The sequence below is a fragment of the Sarcophilus harrisii genome, chromosome X (assembly GCF_902635505.1).
Source record: "Sarcophilus harrisii chromosome X, mSarHar1.11, whole genome shotgun sequence".
Lineage (NCBI taxonomy): Eukaryota > Metazoa > Chordata > Mammalia > Dasyuromorphia > Dasyuridae > Sarcophilus > Sarcophilus harrisii.
The window spans coordinates 80,413,999-80,435,724 of record NC_045432.1 but is presented as its reverse complement, the minus strand read 5'-3'; the positions used below and the strand labels follow the sequence as shown (position 1 = coordinate 80,435,724).

The window sequence follows — 21,726 nt, the reverse complement described above, 5'->3', positions numbered from 1 at the left end:
TTGGATTTGTGTTTTTAGCTAAGGAGATGGTTTTTTTGTTTTTTGTTTTTTTAATAGCCTTTTATTTACAAGTTATATGTATGGGTAACTTTACAGCATTAACAATTGCCAAACCTCTTGTTCCAATTTTTCACCTCTTACCCCCCACTCCCTCCCCCAGATGGCAGGATGACCAGTAGATGTTAAATATATTCAAATATAAATTAGATACACAATAAATCTACATGACCAAACCGTTATTTTGCTGTACAAAAAGAATCAGACTCTGAAATAGTGTACAATTAGCTTGTGAAGGAAATCCAAAATGCAGGTGGGTATAAATATAGGGATTGGGAATTCAATGTAATGGTTTTTAGTCATCTCCCAGAGTTCTTTTTCTGGGCGTAGCTGGTTCAGTTCATTCCTGCTCCATTGGAAATGATTTGGTTGATCTCGTTGCTGAGGATGGCCAGGCCCATCAGAACTGGTCATCATCTAGTATTGTTGTTGAAGTATATAATGATCTCCCGGTCCTGCTCATTTCACTCAGCATCAGTTTGTGTAAATCTCTCCAGGCCTTTCTGAAATCATCCTGTTGGTCATTTCTTACAGAACAATAATATTCCATAATATTCATATACCACCATTTATTCAGCCATTCTCCAACTGATGGGCATCCACTCAGTTTCCAGTTTCTAGCCACTACAAAAAGGGCTGCCACAAACATTCGTGCACATACAGGTCCCTTTCCAAGGGGATTGTTAATAACAAATTCATACTAGGCTTCTATTTTTCATGGCTTCTGAAACTTAATTACAGTCATATTACTCTAATCCAAGGAGTAAAGGTCTGAGTGTTTTTGAGCCTGCTTGATTTTAATTTGGCTGACAGAGTGATGATAAGAGTTATTGGCTTCTAATTGAAATAGGCCAGGTTATTTCTGGAATGAAAAGGTTCCGAGAACCACAGAGTGTATAATCTCTGTTCTTCTGCCTAGGGTATAATGCAACTGTTCTGGCCTATGGACAGACTGGCTCTGGAAAAACATTTTCAATGGGAAGTGCATATACTGCAGCTCAAGAGCATGAATCGACAGTTGGAGTCATCCCTCGGGTAATACAACTACTTTTCACCGAAATGGACAAGAAGGTGGATTTTGAATTCACGCTGAAAGTGTCTTACTTGGAGGTAAGAGATATAACTTCAAGTTTTCTGAATTCAAAACAACCTCTATTGAATTAAAGGGTAGACTCTGCTTTTGTCAACTAAGACATTTAGCTGGAGTGGTTGTGAGGATCAAATGATGCCATGTACAAAACTCTTTGGAAACTTTCAGTTCACTGCTATGTAAATATCATTGCCACTGTTAACCTAGTAAGTTGGGTAAATGAACTGAGGCCTACATTAATAATGGCTGTGGGTCTGGGGGGTGGGGGTAGAGGTGGAAGTAGTGGAGTACAGTGATAAGAACACTCACTAGCTAGAGTTAGAGAACTTGACTTCAAAGCCTGCTTCTGAGACTTATTCTCTCCATCTAAGTCAGTTGGCCTCCCTGGGCTCAGTTTCCTTTTCATTTAATTGAGGCCTTTAAAGGCCCTTCCAGCTCTAGATCTATGAGCCAATATATAAATGCAAAGAAATTGAGAAGTCAGGTACTAACCTGACAATTTGAACATATGTATTTCAGGACCATGTCATTAATATGCTCCAGAAAATTAGGTGGCCATTTTCATAGGAGGAAAAAAACCAGTTGTAGACAAGATTGCCTACTTCAAAGAGTAGGAGTTAGATTTTTTTGATCCTCATGGAAAGCTTGATTTACAAATGGGCTAGGAGGAAGCCTTGTGGAAGATTTAAAAGAGGAAGCAGTCTTGGGAAACCAATGGAGCTCTTCTTAGATGATTGTTTTTACTTAAATGAGTAAAATGCATATGATTATAAAGGAAATCGATGTATTAAAATAGTTATTACAATTTTTTTTTTAAGTGTATAGGCTCCAAATCAAGAACCTCTGGCTTGAGCTTTTTTAAAATCTTACTACCGGACCCTTTTCTGACTAAGTGTGTGGTTAAGATGCTTTGGCTATGAGCCCTGCATTCAAAGACCTGGTACTTGGAAGCAAGTTAGCTGAATTTCTGTTGAGAGAGTATTGTTAATATCTCTTAAATATCTGTGAAATAAAAGCAGCAATGAAGGTGGGAGCTGCCAAGACCAAATTGCTGAATTTGGGGACACCTTTTAGTTCTGTTCTTTAGTGCGTGTGTGCATGTGTGTGTGTGTGTGTGTGTGTGTATCTATGTGTGTGTCTATGTGTATGGATGTATGCCTGTTGTTTGACTATAAAGGAAAAATTGTAATATAACTTATGAATTCTCCTTTAGTATAAAAATGAAATTTCTGGAATGTGATTTGGGGGTTTGAGAGGCTATTGTAATTATTTTGGAGACTGGATCTTCCTGTTTGAAGAAGACTGGAAGTATTGGCCAGATGCCACCATTGATCACCTTTGACCTGCTCTGTTTGGTTCCCTACTTTAGCCCATCCTTATTATCTTAGTGCTGGACCTACTGCAATCACCTTAGCACACTGCATCTCAGACCTCCTGAGTTCAGGAGTTCTGCCAGCCTCAAGCCTCCTCTGGAGTAGGGATCCCCAACATCACCACCTATGCCCAGCAGAAAGAGGTGGCTCTAATGTTTTTCTTCTGTCTTGTTTTTGTAACAGATCTACAACGAGGAGATTCTAGACCTGCTATGCCCATCTCGAGAGAAATCCTCACAAATAAATATACGAGAAGATCCTAAGGAAGGCATAAAGGTGAATTGCTTTTTCTTTGTGACAGAAATATTTGGAAGTGCTGATGGTAAGGTTCAATTCAGCAAACACTTGGATATGCCTACTATGTGTAAGGTATTGTATTAAGCACTGGGGATACATAGATAAAAAAAAAAAAAATGGAACTCTCCCTGCCCTTAAGGAACTTACATAAATGACTGTGAACATCATACCTTAAGATTTTTATAGCCCCTATATCCTTTGAAGCCAGGTTGTGCTGAATATATTCCTGGATGGAAATTTTTTGAGGGTAGAGGCAGGGAGGTCCTGAAAGCCACACTCTGTTCTCTTAAGGATTCCCATTGCTATTCATATACATACTGATAGCAAAGTATTCATTGAGGAGTTGTTTAGAATACAGAAGCTTAGGGAGTTGAACTTCCTTAGGAAATACAGAAACCCTTAGGTAGTTTAGAGTCTAATTGGAGAGGGAAGACAGACATACAAGAAACACTTTAGATCATTGCCTTTTACTTAGTATTATCTAGGCAATAAATACTCAAAAGAGATCAGTGAAGATTAGAGCAGTCAGTAATGAATTAGACCTTTGAAAAATGAGTATAGTTGATAGAAGAAGTCATTCTAGACAAAGAGAATGTAATGTTTTTCTGAGTATCTACACTATACAAATCCTACTCCATTGCCTCATCATGGCATGGAGGTGACCCCGGATTCACAAAGACTGGACCTCAAAGAAACAAAACTGACCTTCTCTACCAAAATGAAAACACTTTGAGAATGGTCCCTGTGACAGGCTGCCCCTCCTATCCTTAGGACAGCCTAGTTAGGTATGGAAAAACTCATCACCAGCAGGTTGACCACTAGATGATGAACCCACAAAACAGATAAAACTATATTTGTATGAGATCCTCTTCTCCTTCTGCAGTGCAGAATGGTGTAAAGTGGGGCAAAGGGTGCTAAAAATCCCTGTTTTTTAGACATTTATATATAGGCCATTAATTATTTGTTGGTGGTCTAAACATGAGTCCAACAACTGATGCCTTGAAATGCTCCTGGAGGAACTGAATTATGTCAACATTGACATTCTTGCTCTAAATGAAATCAGAAGACCTCCTAGATGGAAAGACCATTTGAGTTCTCCTTGGAATAAAAGAATGGGTGGAGATGATTTCATTGTGTACCGAAAGGTAACAAGAAAAAATATTGTTTTGTGGAATACTTGGTGACTCTCAATTTGCATTGTTCTTAACAAGCATAAGAAGAAAGACCAATAATAAAAGTGGTTGTAGCCTTTTGTGCCAAGGTCTGTTGTAGAGACTGAAGTAGATTCTATGAAGGACGTAACAAGATCCTCCAAACTAAGTTTACCTGTAAATCAGAAGATAGTAGGTAGAGGACAAATAAACAACATCCCCTCCCCCCCAAAAAAGTCAATTTCATAACACATAATGAAGGACTAGTTACTTTTGTGGGAATCATTTCAAAATCAGATATCTGGGTAGTTTGAACCTGGGCTTGTTAAAACAGAAGTCCAAATCAGCACCAAGTTAGAAGAAAAGATAAAGACAAGAAAATACTACCTGCCATTGTAACAGCTTCAGTCTATTTAAATGAGCTGACACTGAGCAGTATGAAATTGTAAAATAGATAAAAGTTGAACCTGCTCCAATGACCATTATTTCATAGGGAATTTTAGCCAACATAAATAGTCTTGATAAAGATGGGGTCAAAAAGAACCCATAACTTTAGCCAGCAAAGAAAGCATTTCTTCCTGCTTGGCATCAGATTTATAGTAGTTGAAAGCAACATCTATTTTGAATACCAGCTCACTCTAAAACCTCAGAGAGAAAGATAACAGATGATCACAAACAATCTTTCACAAAATAACATAAAGAAGCTGTGGAGGAAATGAGTTTGCAGAAAGTTTGGCATGAAACCCAACTTAGCCAAATCCTCCCGCAAGAATTTATAAGTGAAAATGGAAGGACAACAAAATAGAACAGATTTGTTGTAGCAATCGAGTGTCATCGCTGACAGCGGAACTATCGTATGTGGACACAAAAACATCAGTAGCCGTTGGGCTTCATGAGGAGTTGGCAAGGGCTTTTAAGAAAATGAATCTGGATAGAGCTGCTGCACCTGACTATGCCACATGCCAACTACTCAAAAACAGCTTATTCCATTTCTGCATTCTCCCCCCACCCACCCCCCAGGTCTTCTCCAATTTTTCGATTGGATTTGGCCAGAGTTTTCTCCTAAAAGACCTTCACAATCTCAGAATCCACAGATATTTGGGCAAGGTTAAAAGTTTAAGTTTGGGTCAGATCAGCCTCTGCAGGATTCTAAGTACTCAGATAACGAGTCAGCATTTTTGAAGCCCCTACTATGTCCCAGGTACTGTGTTAAGCACTGGATGCTCTCAAGGAGCTTCCAGTCTTAATGCTAAAATTCTTAAGGTCAACCTGGCAAGCACCTTACAGAGGCCTTTGAAATCAAAATATTCAGCTCACAGTTGAAGATGAGAGCTGGAGATAAAGAATTAGGAATTATGATAAAATCAGACTTCACGGAGTTGGAAGGAATCTTAAATGTCATCTAGTTCAATCCCTTCATTTTACAGAGGTGAAGATTGAGGTCCAGAGAAAAGATTTGCCCGCAGTTGTACAACTTAACTACTAGCAGATTTTGGACTAGAACCCAGGTTCCCGACTTCCCAGTCCATTACTCTTCCTACTATGCCAACCCATGATAAAATTGAGGAGAATACAGGAAGGGGTGTGGGACCAAACAGGGAGAAGTTGGAAAAGAGATAATTGTACTGCTGATTTTGTCTTATGGTGTTGGATACAGGGGAGTGTTCAATCAAGACTCCCTAAAACTAGAGGTGATTTTAGTTAGCCCTAAGCAGCTATCCATTTGCCCTTTGGCCTCTGGTATGTATTACAGACTGAAGTCCAACCTACTACCAAGACTGGTGTCTTAGACTGTTGGAGTCTAGGGCTATCGCTGCCTTTTGATCCTAACTGTCCAGACCTTAGCAGAGGTAATCATTAAAAACAGTCTAGGTTTCATAGTTTTCAAATATGAGTTACACAATAAGGTTTACTAAACTTATACTGAAACAAAGACAGTACTTTCCCTTCAGTAACTCTACCTTTGGTCCAGCACTTGAGTTATGGGAAATTTTCTCTCCTTTGAATTAGATCATTGGACTCACCGAAAAGATTGTCTCGCTTGCCATGGACACGGTGTCCTGCTTGGAGCAGGGCAACAACTGTAGGACTGTGGCCTCCACAGCTATGAACTCCCAGTCTTCCCGATCTCATGCCATCTTCACCATCTCTGTAGAACAGAAAAAGAAATGTGACAAGTACGTTTATAATATTTATAGTCAATATTTCTCATGTGTTAACTCTACTGAAGCTGAAATTGCTCTGATTGAATTGGCGTAACACCTCATCTGTTTTTAAGATTATAGAAGTTAGCTTTGATTCTTTATAGTGGGTTTAAATACTGGTTCCACCTAGTCATCCTGTCTTTATCACAGGAATAGTGTCTTTCGATCCAAGCTGCATCTTGTAGACTTGGCTGGTTCTGAAAGGCAGAAGAAAACAAAAGCTGAAGGAGACCGTCTAAAAGAAGGTAAGAACATTTAACATCATTATTGTAGATGAAAGCCATAGATCCTTAAATCAATTTCATTTATACCCACGTTAAACCTAAGAGGTAGCAGTTTTAGGAAATCGGGAGTAAGTTGATAGGAGATACTTAATGATTGACAAAGAAAGGAGACCAAGACTGCTTGAAGATACTTGCTGACAGCAGGGCCCTGGAAAGGGATTCATTTAGGAAGCTATTTTTTAAACCAATATTTTTAAAATGTTAAATTTTGAACTTAAGACACTAATTTCCACATATAAAACAGAACACAAAGAGAAGATGATATGTGAAACTCTACATTTCATTAATACTTTTTAAAATACATACATTACTTTCAAAACTTTTCCAAGTTTTTCAAATGCTTATCTTCTGTACATTAAAAAAAAAAGTTTGAGTGGCCCTCTTTGGAGGAGGAGAGGATAATCACTATAACCCTAACCCTAACACCTTCTGCTAGGGTTTCACGCCACCCTCAGTCTCCCCAGCTCTTTGAGTTTTAGGGTACTATATCTTCACAGTCAACTATGGCATCCTGGAACTGGATACTAGGGATCTTGGATCTCCAGATTTTCCTGTCAGTCAAGAAATATTCACTAAGCATCCGCTATATGCCAGCTGTTGTGCAATGTTCTGAGTCTACCAAAAAGGCAAAAGACAATCCCTGTCCTCAAGTAGCCCATCATCTCACGGAGAAGACAACGAGCAAACAAAGATGCACGAACGAGCTGTGTAGAAGACAAATAGGAAATGATTAAAAGAAGGAAGGCCCTAGAATTATGAGGGGGTAATAAAGGCTTCCTGTCAAAGGAGGGGAGGATTTTACTCGGGATTTAAAGGAAGCCAGGGAAGCCAAGAGATAGAGATGAGCAGGAGGAGCATTTCAGGCGTGGGGTATTGCCAGAGGAAATGTTGAGACTCAAGAAGCAAGTGTATTGTTCCCTGGAACAGCAGGAACTGTCAAGAGTGTGTATCAGTGAGTAAGGTATAAAAAAGATGAAATGTAGGAGGAGGGCTAGGTTATAAAGGGCTTTGAATGCCAGGGGATTTTATATTTGATTCTGGAGGTGATAGGAGCCTCCTGAGCTTATTGAAAAATCACTTTAGTGGCTGACTAGAAGATGAATTGGAGTGAGGAGTGACTTGCAGCAGCAAACAGACCCACCAGCAGACAAGTGAGGCATTCCTATATCCATTGTGGCCATGGTGACCATGGCCACTTACTGGTTATAGTTTTACTTCTAATACATAATAGAATTCTGAATATAGTAGTCTCATACAAGGGTAGAACATCATTTTCTATTTTGTTACCGGTGTTCTTAATGGTAGATGGAAAATGTTAGCTCTCTTTGGCTGCAGCCTCACAAGGAGTTGTGTATTTGCTATGCTGCTTTCCCATCTCTCCTAGTTATCCTCTTTCACTTCAATTCAATAAACTTGTCATGACTGGTCGTAGGACAGAACCAGAATATCTTTTTATTACCTATACTTAATTGAATAAAATGGTATATGACCTCTTCTAAAAAGCCTTTAGCATGACCTTTTTTTAATTTCTTCTCCCCCCAAACACTCAAAACACATATAGACCTTGGATAGTTTCCCTCTGTATCTCCTCAAGTGGCCCACTAGGCCTTAGTAGGAAATAAGTTCTATACTTTTGTAGGAGCAGGCAAAATTGCATGAAATCCCATGGATGACTCAGGAGGTAGGGTCTGAAAAGCTTCTCCTTTTTTCTGACAGTTTACTTGCTGTAATATTCAAGAAGCAGTAAGTTTTTGAATGCCCACATTGGATAATTTTTTTCTTGAATATTAGTTGCTTTGGAGATGTTGTAAACAAACAAGTTTTTATTTTTTCTAAAGATGCAACTACTGAGTTTGAGAGATAAGTTCTAGTATATTTGTTTTAAAAATTAGACCAATTACCTTATCTCAGGTACAAGATATGGGAGTTCAGAAAAGAATATTAGTCTAAGTTAAAATAGTTGAAAAGGGATTAATGATGGAAGTGAACACTGACAGGCACATAATAGAAACGAATTTAGATAGATAATGGGAAAACCACAAGCCAGGATAGCGAGAGGGGAATTAATAGAGCATTCTCAAAGAATCGGATAGCAACTGACCCCACTGGAGCAATGGGAACATGTAGAGAGTAATAAGAAGTGACATAATCTGGTGTCGAATTATAGAGAACTTTCCAAAACGCTTAGAGGAATTTGGACTTGATGCAGCAGGAAATCAGGAGTCCCTGTAGATTTGTAAGCAAAGGAATGGCCTAAAATTGATTTAAAGAAACATTAGCTTGGCAGCACTGATTAGGAAGGATTCATGGCATGGGCGGGGAGAAAATCATGGAAGCACAAAGGTTAACTTGAAGGTTGCTGTAATCTAGACACGAGGTGCTAAGGACCGGTAGTGGAAAAGATGAGAACTAAGGAATTAATACAGCTGGAAAGAAGAATCCATAGAACTTGACTGGCTGAATCTAAGGAATGACAGTCACATATGACTCTAACTTTCACTAGCTGAGAAAAAATTGATGACACTGACAAAGGAAAATTAGAAAAGGATAATTTCCTGGGTGAGGGAACCAGAGTCAGATAAAAGGGAGGGGGAGTGAGTTTTGTTTTTGTACTTTTGAGGTAAAGTAATGGGGAGATAGCTAGAACTGGCTTATAGAATTAATTATAGTTCAGGTGAAAGGGCAGGGATGGAGGGCTAGATTTAGGAATGATCAGCATTCTGAAATCAAACTTTGAGAATAGATGAATTCTCAGAATTAGCAGAAAAACAAGGATAGAGCCTTAGAGTAATGATATAAACAGAAATAGTTCATGAGGGAAGAGAATCATATGAATATAGTGTCATAGAGGCCAAGAGTAGAGAAACACTTCAAGAAGGGTGGAGTGGTCAGCAGTGTCCTGTTTCAGTAAGGTTAGCCAGCACGTATTTATTAAACCCTGTGTGCCAGGCATTGTGCCAAGCACTGAGAATACAGCTTCCCACAGTACCTGCTGTCAAGGAGCACATATTCTTTTTTTTTTTTTTTTATAGCTTTTTATTTACAAGATATATGTAATTTTTCAGCATTGACAGTTGAAAATCCTTTTGTTCCAACCTTTCTCCTCCTTCCCCCCACCCCCTCCTCCAGCTGGCAGGTAGACCAATACATGTTAAATATGTTAAAGTATATGGACAGGAAGTCATGGGGAGCTATAGATAACCATAAGGGTTTGGATTGGGTAATAAATTTGGATAACATAAACCTAAAAGGAAAAGAAGTTAATTAGTGTAAGTGGTTAAGGGAGTGTCTGAAAGTGGTAACAACAGAGCTGGGAGTTATTTTACCTCTTTCTTCATAACCATTGAGTTGAGGAAGGGATATGAAAGTAACCACTCCTGGAAAGGGGATAGTGAGAAGCAGTGTTTATCACTCAAGAGCCATGTCTAATTGTGGGCTAGAAGACAGAAAGAGGTTTAAGATAAAAGGAAATTTATTCATTCTGGAGCAGGCATTCTAGAGGACACAGTGGAATAAGCTTTCGGAGCTGGAGGGGCACATTGGGGAAGTATGGCTGAGGTAGATAAGGCTTGAGGAAATGGGGAGCATAGGGAATAGCATTTGAATGTCAATTTAGGATTATCGGGATAGGAGTATATTAACCATTGAGAAGTTGGTCCAGGCAGAGTTAGAGAGCCCATTGAGAAAGAGATGAGATTAGATAGTTGTAGGTTCTTCGTTGATTTGTTTCCAGGTAAATGGAGATGTCAGGTTTTGTGCAACTCCAGGAAACCTACCCTACAAGAAGTCAAAGGAAAAAGGATGTTGAATTAGTGACATTTTGGGAGCCATCTTCAGTTAAGGAGCAGAGATGAAATTCACATTTTGGTAGAGATAAGGAGGCAATGTTTAGTCTACAGCCCCCACCTGGAAGAATTGATGGCTAAAGGGAGTGGTCCTCCTAATCATAGGAGGACCATATCCTTCCAAATTAGGGAAGAGGAAAGACAGTTGTACATTTGAAGTCAAAAGGAAAGAAGCCAGTAGAGAGGAAAAGAGACGAGAGATTAAGAGTATTGGAAATGGAAGGGACAAACATGGCAATCGATTTCATTACAAAATAATAATGATGGGAAAGCAAATATTTTAGCTAGACCCAAAGCTACCGTATCTGTCCATATCCTTTTCTATATTTAAAAACAAGAATTTAAATCCTATGAAATGAAGTATAAATTATAGATAATTCTTTTCAGAATAAAATGACAAGAAAAGACAATTACATTTTTCATATTAGAAACTATTTCAAGAAACATTTATAGGCTGCTTTCTCTGTGTAGGGCACTATGTCCATGGAGATGCTAAGGGAGACATAAAACTAAATAAAACATAGCCTCAGTGCCCATCTAAGCCAATCCATACACCTTAACATACCAGCCTCTGCTTGAAGACCTCCAAGGAGGGTGAGCCAACCATCTCTAGAGGCAACTCATTCTAATTTTAGGCAACTATCTTTCATAAACTTACAGTTTGCTCAGGGGCAGGGGGAAGGGCAGGTGGTACAGTAGCCTAGAGCACAGGCTCTGGAATCCGGAGGATCTGGTCTCAGACCCTTATATCTGTGTGACCATAGGCAAGTCACAATCCCAGTGGCTTCCAAAATAAAACATTTTTTAAAAAGTTTGCTCCTGGAGTGTCCTGCCAGGAACCAAATTAAAATGTAATTGGGAAACTTTAACAAAATAATCAAGCAATTAATGAAACATTTATTAAGTACCTACTATGTGCCAAGCTCTCTACTAAGCCCTGGGGATACAAAAAAAAAACCTCAAAAGATAGCCCCTGCCTTCAAAAGAGAGCCAGCAAATACAAGCAAGTTCTAGGCAGGATAAATATAGGAGGGGCCTGGAATTAAGGCTTCCTGTAGGACCAAAAGAAATCCAAGGAAATCAGTAGTTGGAGTAAGGAGAGAGAACATTGAAGGCTTGGGGGGGGGGGGGAGACACAGCCAGAGCAAATGCCCAGAGCCTTGAAATGGAGTTATTTCTGGACCACCCAGGAGGTCTGTGTCACTGGATCAAAGAATGTGTTCCAGGGAGTGAGGTATAAAAATACTGGAAAGGTAGGAGGAGGAATCTACGTTATGAAGGCTTTGAATGTCAAACATGGTGTTTTGTGTTTGATCTCAGGGACAACAGGGAGCCACTGGAGTTTATTGAGTAGAGGTATGATGGGAGTTGTGCTTTAGGCAAATCACTTTGATAATTAAATAGAGGATGGATTGGAATAGGGAGAGACTTGAAGCAAGCAGATTCTTGCCTCTTCCCGCACCCAGTTGATATGAAAATAAGTGAAGCAAAATGAAAATAAAGAGTAAATTAAAACATTGCAAATGATATTTTTTGATTTTCTAAGTCAACATGCAACTTGCAGGGATCCTTATATATGGTTCGGGTGATCCCCTATTGTGAAGACCAAGTTAGCACCCTGGTTACCTTAGAATCAGCCAAAGTCAGGATAAGCAAAAGTCCTTGGGTCCTTTTTTTTTTTTTGGTCTTTACGGGTAGAAATGAACAGGATGGATGCAGGATCTTCCTTGTCTTCCTCTATTGCCAAAGTGACCCTGGCTTGTCTTACTCCACCCCCTAATCCTTCCCACAATTCTCAGTATACACCAAAAGATTGAACCAGCACAGAATAATGGGAAGGGCCATTTTCCAAGCATATGCTAATAGAGTATTGTCCAATCGGTAGTTAGCCTTAAGTGCTCGGTTGTCCGTCCTCTGCATCAACTCAGAGTTTCAGCCCTTTCCACCCTATTTCTATTTGAGTTTGACATCACTGGTACAAATTATCCTCAAAGTCTTAGAACTTGACTAAAACTTTTGAGATGCCCTGAATGATGTACTCAGTAGATAGTGGACCTTTGAGGTGCTATTAAGAGTTGAGATAGATCGTTACCAAGTGGGAACACAGAGAAGATACTGTGGAAGAGCTGAATAGAGTGAACAGACAGGGGAGCCTTTAGCAGCATGAGAAGACTGTGGTCTGCAGAGATGGAATTCACGGTGACTAGTTTAGCTTAGCTCTATGTAGAGAGAGCATCCAAAGACCAAAAACAGGTGGGAGGATTGGAGAGATTGCAGCTAGCTTATAAGAGGGCCTTAAAAGCCAGGCGAAGGCATTTCTTTATTTGCTAAGCGATGGGGAGCTCAGAATGGTTTTTGACATGATTAAAAGGATACATTAATGGATTGAAGCCTAGTATTTTTACCTTTTTTTAATTCGTATTCTTTCTTTTGGTCGGATTTTTCTTGCACAACATGACCAATATGGAAATATGTTTAAAAGGATTGCAGATATTTAACCTATATCAGATTGCTTGCTGTCTTGGGGAGAGGTGGGGGCGGAATTTGGAACACAAAGTCTTTGGAAAATGAATGCTGAAAACTATCTTTTCATGTTTTTGGAAAATGAAATATTATTGGAAATTTTTTTAAAGGGTATGTTAAGAAGTTTTATTTGCATAGGACAGATTAGAGGGGAGAGACAAGAGGTGAGTTAGCCTATTAGGCTTAACTAGGTTACTTTTGTTTCTTTGGTAAAAGAGTGAAAAACACCAGTGAATTTAATTATATAGTATGCTAATGTATAACTTAAGCAACTCATTAAACTCTTTGAACTCCATTGAATTAAATGCTTGGTGCCAGATTTCCACCTGGTTTTCTTAGAGAACTAAGTAGGACTAATTTTGAGTGTTTCTCAAGGATTTGTTCTTTGTCTCATTTTAGGAAAAAGAATTCTAATGCTAGATAAGTCAACATAATTTTGATTTCTCTCTTTTCTTACTCTTAGGTATTAATATTAACAGAGGGCTTCTCTGCCTGGGAAATGTAATTAGTGCACTTGGAGATGACAAAAAGAGTGGCTTTATCCCCTACAGAGATTCCAAGTTAACCCGTCTGCTTCAAGGTAAGGCCATGTACCCTCTAAACAAAGTGAGGGATCTTAGGTTAATGATTTGGGAATGGGAGAGACTGGGAACTGATAAAATTCAAATTGTGATTTGTGCTAGATATGGGTCTGTGACCAGGTAAAAGGTAGTAAGAATGGCAGGCAGCTTTCGGGGTCAAGAGAAGGCTTGCTTGGTGGCTGAGGCCCACTCAGTCCTGAACGCTCTTGGCTAAAAAGAATGCTCAGCAGTATCTGCGACTGTTGGTGTTCAGGGAGGATTCTTTGCTGCTTAAAATTCACCAAGAGAAAAACAAAACAAAATATAAAATTCACCAAGAGGGGGCATCCTTAGAATGTCTGATGACAGAAGCGACATTGATATGATTAGACTAGGCCTTAGGGACTGCTCTGTAGAACAGCAGGAAGCCCTTTATCAAGTAAGATTAGGGGACAAACAGTAAATCTCAACGTAAAAAAAATGTAAAAACCTTAGCCTTTCTCAGGAGCGCCACATCTCCATCATAAGTCTGGAAGGTTTTTTAGAGCCTCCAGATTTGAATTCATCCAGCAAAATTGGCAGCTTTCTCTGCATATTCCTTACTTGGTTTCAACACCAGGACATTGTTCTTTTTCAGACTCACTAGGTGGTAATAGCCATACTCTCATGATTGCCTGTGTGAGTCCTGCAGACTCCAACCTAGAAGAAACAGTGAATACACTGCGCTATGCTGACAGGGCAAGAAAAATCAAGAATAAACCCATCATCAACATCGATCCTCAGACAGCTGAACTTAATCATCTCAAGCAACAGGTACTAGAGACAGAATTTGATGGGAGTCATTGGTATTATTGTGTTAATTTATCATTATAGGTTTAAAGAAATACTAATTTAGTGCTGGGACATAATCCTATTTGTTAAATTTTCTTAAGATGGTCTAGCCAGTTCAAAAACATTAATGGCTCCCTACTGGATTTCTTCTTTTTATCATGCCCTAAAAATTACTTCAGCCCAAATCTCAGGGAGCTATAGAAGTAGTCTCTACAGTGAGATAAAGATTTTCTACCATGCATATCTCAAAGACATAGAAGAGAGTTTCTGGACCTGGGAACCAGAAATCTGTATTTGCTTTTGGCTAAGCATGTAGTAGCCTAATTGGGTATATAACCATTTGGCCTCTCCCAAGGATCTATTAAGTAATCATAGATTTAAAATGTTAGAGCTGAAAGAGTCCTTGGAGGTAAAACAATCTAACCCTGTCATTTTAGTGAAGGAACTATCTAAAAGCAAACTCATTAGTTCTTCCTCCCTGCTTCATTATTCTGTCACTTGAATCACCATTGTTCCAGACCTTCTTTTCCTTCATTCTCCAAAACCAAATCTTACTCACTTTTTTTCCCCTTTGAAATGTCTCAAAATTGTCAGAAATTTAATAGGCATTGGGTGAAATGAAAATGTTTCTAATCATTAATTAATCTGACTTCCAAAAGATAAGTAGCTTTCAATTGACCAGGCTGTTTTTTCTTTGATTTCTCTCAGGTACAGCAACTGCAAGTTTTGTTGCTGCAAACCCATGGAGGGACCCTGCCCATGTCTATCAAGTAAGAGTCCTGGACTAGTTAAATTGTGTATTCTTTTTTTTTTTTTATTTTTTATTTTTATTTAATAGCCTTTTATTTACAGGATATATGCATGGGTAACTTTACAGCATTAACAATTGCCAAACCTCTTGTTCCAATTTTTCACCTCTTACCCCCCCCCTCCCCTAGATGGCAGGATGACCAGTAGATGTTAAATATATTAAAATATAAATTGGATACACAATAAGTATACATGACCAAAACGTTATTTTGCTGTACAAAAGGAATCAGACTCTGAAATATTGTACAATTAGCTTGTGAAGGAAATCAAAAATGCAGGTGTGCATAAATATAGGGATTGGGAATTCAATGTAATGGTTTTTAGTCATCTCCCAGAGTTCTTTTTCTGGGCATAGCTGGTTCAGTTCATTACTGCTCCATTGGAAATGATTTGGTTGATCTCGTTGCTGAGGATGGCCTGGTCCATCAGAACTGTAAATTGTGTATTCTAACAGTGGCTTCTCCTCCATTCCTAGTTGGGGCTCCTGACATCACTCAGCACAATTACAACAATACTAATTGGTTGGTTCTTTAGTATTTGGCAAGTTGTCTTTCTAATTCTCTTCTTTTGATTTGGACTGGATGACCCATCTATATTCAAACAGGATGTTACAGGGGGTGGGGGGAGAGGTGACACAAACCACGACTTTACTTTGGTCAAATCCCTACACTCTCAATTTCTTTTACGTTTTGATTCCCTTTTTTTGGCTTTTAGAATTCATTCATTTCCAAATAGACCCTCCACACCCTGGCTGATCCAGTGAGCCTTGTTTTATATAAAACATTTTCTTTAAGTTTGGCAAAACAAACTGCATTTGACTAAATACAACGTTGCATATCTTTCTAATGAAAGGAGGGCAGCTCTGGACATTCACTTTAGTTGCAATTTGTATGATCTTGGTAAGCTGGACATTGCAGATTCCAACCTACCTCCAAATTGCTATTTAGTTTAGAGCTTTGGCCTATTGGAAGAACAGGATCCGAAAAGTTAATTTTAATCAGACATTTAAAACTCACTATATGAAAGCTCACATGACAGACTTTACAAAGTCTTAGCTCTGTTTTAAAAAACTTTTGTTTTTGGTTTTTATGAGTATTTAATCACTTGTAGAGATATAGTAAGGTTTTTTTTTTTTTTTTTTTTTAATGTGCTCAGGTGTCCAAAAAAAAAAAAAAAAACCACTTGTGGTGCATAAAACCTCAAGCAGGAGGGGGGAAAGGGAGGAAATTCCAATGAAGGAACTGATGGAGAAGATAGGAGGGAACGGGATCAAAGGCAAGGTTCGGCCAGGAAGATCTCAGTTCAGATGGTGTCTCTGCCATTTGTGTAGCTCTGATCAGAGCTATAAAGCTTGTCTATTAAAGTGGATTGTATCTATAGTATCCACCATTTGTAGAGCTTGTGAGATCCAAATAAGATAACAGTTCTAGTGCTTTCTACCTTTAATCACCTTATAATAAATGCCCCATGAGAAGTTGAGTTCTGGCAATCTATTTGTCTTTCTTTCCATAATTTACCACTTGCTTCTTGTTCATTTGTTCTTTCATATAGTTTCTTATCACTTCAAAGGAACAGAGAAGGCCATCTATTAGTATTTTGATTGGTGTTATATTAAGCTTATAATTTTGGCCCGACCTAGCCATGATATGCAAATTACTTAATTCTTTTCTTCTGTTTAGATTGTTTAATCGTTGTCACTATTCTACAGCTTGTGTGTGCCTTGATAAGTTAATGGCTAATATTTTGTCATCATAAATAATGCGAGTTTTTTAAAAGTTCCATTTGTTTTTGTGTCTTTAACATTTTTATTGTTGCTTTTTGTTTCAACCAATCTTTTTGCCTTAATTATCCCTTCTCCATTGAACGCCTACCTAGTATTTTCCTTGAAAAGAAAAGAAAGAAAAAAGACCTTTAGAAAAATCAAGCAAGATGTAGATGGTATAGACAACAGTTCTGTACTTCCTATCTACTAAAAGAAGAGCCAGGTTTTTCCTTCTCAATTCTCCTGGAGTGAGATTATTCATTGGAACTCACCACAGTATCACCATTTTGTAGTGTTATTTATCATTTGCATAATTATAGTCAGTCTGTATTATTCCCTAGCTTCTACTATCTTTATACCACATTACTCTGTCCTTTTTTTCATGGTCTTTAGAAGCGCTGATGACTTTTTGTGGGTATATCTTATGTCTCATTATTTGCTGAAGCAATTATCTCAATTTTCTAAAGTCAGGTCTCTCAGGTTTTCTAAATAAGCCAGCTGCAAATAGGGATGTTTTTAACAAATCCTTTGCCTATGCTTATTTTCTTAATTTAGTTCTCTTGCTTTATTTCTCTAGCTTGTATTTTAAAATTTAAAAACTTCTCCAAAAGGTAATAGTGAGAGTAGATAGCCTAATTTTAACCCATTTTCTTATTGTAAAAATCTGTTTTTGCATTACACATAAAGAGACTTTGTGGTTTCAAATAACTTTTTATCATTAAGGGGAAATTAACTTTTCAGATGTTTTAACAAGCACCATCAAGCCCTTCTCAGCCTTATTGTGGAAGTGAGTGTAAGACTGTCAGTAGTATAGCCCGGGATCAGTGGCAACAGCACCTGGCTGACTGATGTCTGAATACTGTCCTGCCGCCAGGTCTAGCAGCTATTGTTCAACCACCACAGCTCACAAAGACTCTTTGACTAGATAAGGAAATTTCATTTTCTTAGTATTACAATATGTTAGACTGGTTATTTCCCCAGGATTGAATCATCCTCATGTTCTTGATGGAAGTCATGATCATAAGAAATCATGTCATCATCCTCATCATCATCCAGTTTATATATTGCTATATTTTAGCCAATGTCCTTTTTTATTTTTTTAATATTTCTCAATTAACAAGTATTTATTTATCTTCCCCCCCCCAAAAAACCCCTATTAATTCCAGTATTCTTTTCATCTGTCTTCATTAATGGGAAGTAACATGAAGAACCAGCTTTTGAGCCTGGAAGACCCGTGTTTGAGTTCTCCCTCTGACAGATATTGGCTTTGTGACCCTAGACAATTCACTTAAACTCTCTGTGCCTTGAACAGCTCTAAGAAGGAAAGGAAATTGAAGAACAACTGCTCATCTGCTTTGGTAGAAGGAGCTTCTTCCCTCAAATTCCTGTTAGCAATGGAACCCCAGCTCTGGGGCAGAATCTTGGGAATGCTTTTAGTTTCCAGTTCTTATTCTCCTTTGTGAACCTTAGAGTAGTGAATATACGTTGAGCATTGTGCTAAGCACTTTCCAATATCATTTCGTTTAATCCTCACAACAACCCTGAGAGGTTAGTGCTCTTATTATCTCCGTTTTATGATTGAGGAAACTGAGGCACAGAGAGATGAAGTGACTTGCCCAGGATCACTAGTAAATGTTGGAAGCCATATTTGAACTCAGATCTTCCTGACTCTAGGCCCAGAGCTTTATCCACTGAGCTATGTAGCTGCCCTATTATTATTTGCAAATGTTGTATTAAACTTTTTTCTAAATTTATTTGTAACTTGTATATTAGAATATGACCATTTAATTTTTGTGAGAGTCCGAGGGGTGTGAGGAGAGGTATTCCTCACTTTTCCCATTGAGTTTTCCCCATATAACTATTGAATGCAATTTTTTCAGAACTCTGTTCAAATGTGGGCCTTTTCTTTATTTTTTTATTGCTTTGTGTTCTATAAATGAAATATTTGAATCTTCCACCATTATTGATTTTACATGTAGCTTCTATGTCATTTAGTCTATATATTGATAATGGTCTCTTTTCATTGTGCTGTTCCCTTGTTTTCCTCCTGTGGTGATTACATTGAGGGAGCAACTAGTTGATCACCCATATAAGCAGCCCACTGATTTTTTCCCCCAGTATTTATTTTGAAAAGTTTTAGGCTTTTTCTTGCATTTATATACCAAAAGCTGCCTTAAGGGTGCTACTTACTGGTTGTCTTTAATTCTTTATACCTATGAATTCTTAAGTGACACTTTTTTTATTTTAGAAAAGAATACTTGGTTTCTTTGGGAAAGTGATTTGTGTTCAAATTCCTTTCTCTGAGCTTTCAGGCTATCCTTTTCCATCTGCTTCTCTTATTTTTCATTTTTATAGAAGAGTCTTGTGCAATTCAAGTTAATGAATTTTTATATGAGATATTTTTCTTTTTGCCTACTTGTAAAATCATCTTCTTGTCATTATCCTGAAGTTTGGCGATATGTCTGATTAAATTGAATGTAGGGTTCACTCTTTTGGATAGCCTGTAAATTCTGTTCATTTGTAATCTTCCTACTTTTCCAACTTGGAAATTTTCTAGTCGGCCTCTTTTCTACCTTCATTAGAATGTAATTTCCTTGAGTGCAGAAACAGTTTTTGCATTTCTTTGTGTTCCCATCGTTTAGTAAGCAGTACCCGGTATATGGCACAAGATGAAAGCTTGATAAATGCTTGTTTTGAAGGCCAACAGTTCTTATTACTTTTTTTCTGCTTGTCCTACCTTAATGAATACATTATAACTTTTGTCTGTCTTGAGTCCAAACTTTTTTTTCCCATTGTTAGAATTTCCTGAGTTTGTTTTCTGCATTATTTATTTTCTACTTTGTATCTTCCAGGGAAATAAGCTTTTTTTGTTTTTCACTTGAGCCGGTTCTCTTTCTCTTTTTCATAGCCATTTATAAACTCCTTCATCAATATGTCCATCGATTCTAGTCATGCTCAATTCCTTACTTTTCTTTTGAGTTTTCTCTTTGTAGTTGATTGATTTATTTGTTTGAAGAAGATATTGAGGAGAGATGACCTTTCATTCCTCCCTCATCCCAGAAAGTCCTTGCCCATTCACTTTCTAGAAAGCTTGTCTCTGTTTTTATTTCTTTTTTTACCCTCTTCTTTTACCTTACCCTTTTACCTCCTTTATCTTTTCTTAGAGAAGGGTCCATAAAGCTTTTGCACTAAACTTAGTTGATATCAGCAGTTGTTTACTTGTAACTTTGATTCCCCACATAGGCAATTGAATAGAATACAAGAAAGTATCTTGGTTTCACATTGCCTCTTTGTTGCAGAATGACAGTTGACAAACCATAGCCCTACATCTCTGTGTTAATGCTAGTCTGAGCACGTTTCCTCTGTCGTCCCAGCCTTCCATATGGCTGCCTCAGGTCATAACCATAGAGCTGTTTTAATTCTTTACTACCAACTTTTTTCCCTTTTAGCTTTGAGGATTTTTATGTTCTATATTCTCTTTATTCCTATAGTACTTATCATTTATGGCATGTAAGTGTTTAAGAAATTTGTCTCAAGTCAAAGAGGTAGCACGATGTAGGGAAAGAACACTGGACTCGGGCAAAAGACGGATTTTGACTTTGCCACTTACTACTAGTTGGGTTATTCTGAGCAAATCATTTTACAGGTCTCAGTTTCCTTATCCATAAAATGAGAGATTTGGATTAGTTGCTCTCTAAGGTCACATCGAGCTTTCATATTCTCTGATTCTAAAATGACTCATGTGCCCATAACTTGCCAAATTTTAGTTGGTTAACTTGGATTTCGTAATTCCCTTTTTTATCAATTTTGAAAGATAAAATAATGATATATATTCAATGTTACAACTGGCCAACTGATAATAAACACGATGGACCAGTTTTTGGTAAAGTTCATAAACTAGCAACAAAGGGAACAGACCTCTTTTTGAAATAATGTTTTTTAGATCCATAAGAATCCTGGGGTTACAAAGAAAATCAATTCTGCCAAAATGCAGTTATGGAAGTATTTTAAAAACATTCACAGGCCCTAGGTTAAGAATCCCTCATCTAGAATAATGAATTGTTTTCAACAGTGTGCCTTCCTAAATTCCTAACCACCAAATGTTCCACAATGTAATATGAGACACTCATATTAATTTTGATAAGATCCACCTTACAGTTTTTGTTTATGAACAAGCCGAAAACTCGGAGGCCTTCTGAGTTCGTGGAATCTTTGAACTGGCTAAGAGCTCATCTAGTTTATCCTTGAAACCCTATTCTGTCCTTTTTGAAGGTTAAGGGCAGCAGCTGGTTACCATCCAATATAGTAACCCCTGTTTGTCTTAAAGATTATTCCATTTCCCTTAAGTCTTTGAATCAAATTGCAGTTCTTTTGACCTTTCCAAAATCCCTTGGGAACATTTCATACCAACTAAAATACATATTGTTGATCCACTTCATTTTTCAGTGGAAAATTGCAGTCTTGATTGACATCAACAAACACAAACATTTTATGTACAAAGAACTGAAAAGGATGAGTGTGTGTGTGTGTGTGTGTGTGTGTGTGAGAATCTTCATTACATATACCCAGTTTATGGATTTAAAAAATATGTATGAAATATGACATGGCAGCATACTCCCTTCCTTGTCTGAGCATTCTGTTTTCTTTGTATTTTTAAATGTTTCACTGATGCTTGAATTTTTTTCCCCCTTTTGTTTTATTTGACTTATCACCGTGTCCCCAATTCTTGGAATAAATAAGTATAATCAAAACCAAATATACACATGGGATATGTCTAAAATGTGTATCGCATTTGGCACCTTTAGTGTATTACCCCTCTGCAAAGAGGTAGGAAGCAAGTTTCATTATCAGGCTCTTAGAGTCGCCATTTGTAATTACATCCATCAGAATTGTTGAGTTTTTCAGTTTCCATTTACAAATTACATTTACAATACAGAAA

At 37.9% G+C, this 21,726-nt stretch overlaps 1 protein-coding gene across 3 annotated transcripts in view; it reads left to right on the top strand.

Moving 5' to 3' along the window:
* Positions 1–21,726, top strand: part of KIF4A (kinesin family member 4A) — an 88,168-nt gene that overhangs the window by 24,695 nt on the left and 41,747 nt on the right. For all 3 annotated transcript variants that reach the window (XM_031945040.1, XM_031945042.1, XM_031945041.1), the window contains exons 4-10: positions 977–1,167; positions 2,704–2,796; positions 5,979–6,145; positions 6,323–6,417; positions 13,288–13,404; positions 14,022–14,197; positions 14,924–14,985. In XM_031945040.1, the coding sequence (XP_031800900.1) occupies positions 977–1,167; positions 2,704–2,796; positions 5,979–6,145; positions 6,323–6,417; positions 13,288–13,404; positions 14,022–14,197; positions 14,924–14,985 (901 nt within the window). The remainder of the gene's footprint in view (positions 1–976; positions 1,168–2,703; positions 2,797–5,978; positions 6,146–6,322; positions 6,418–13,287; positions 13,405–14,021; positions 14,198–14,923; positions 14,986–21,726) is intronic.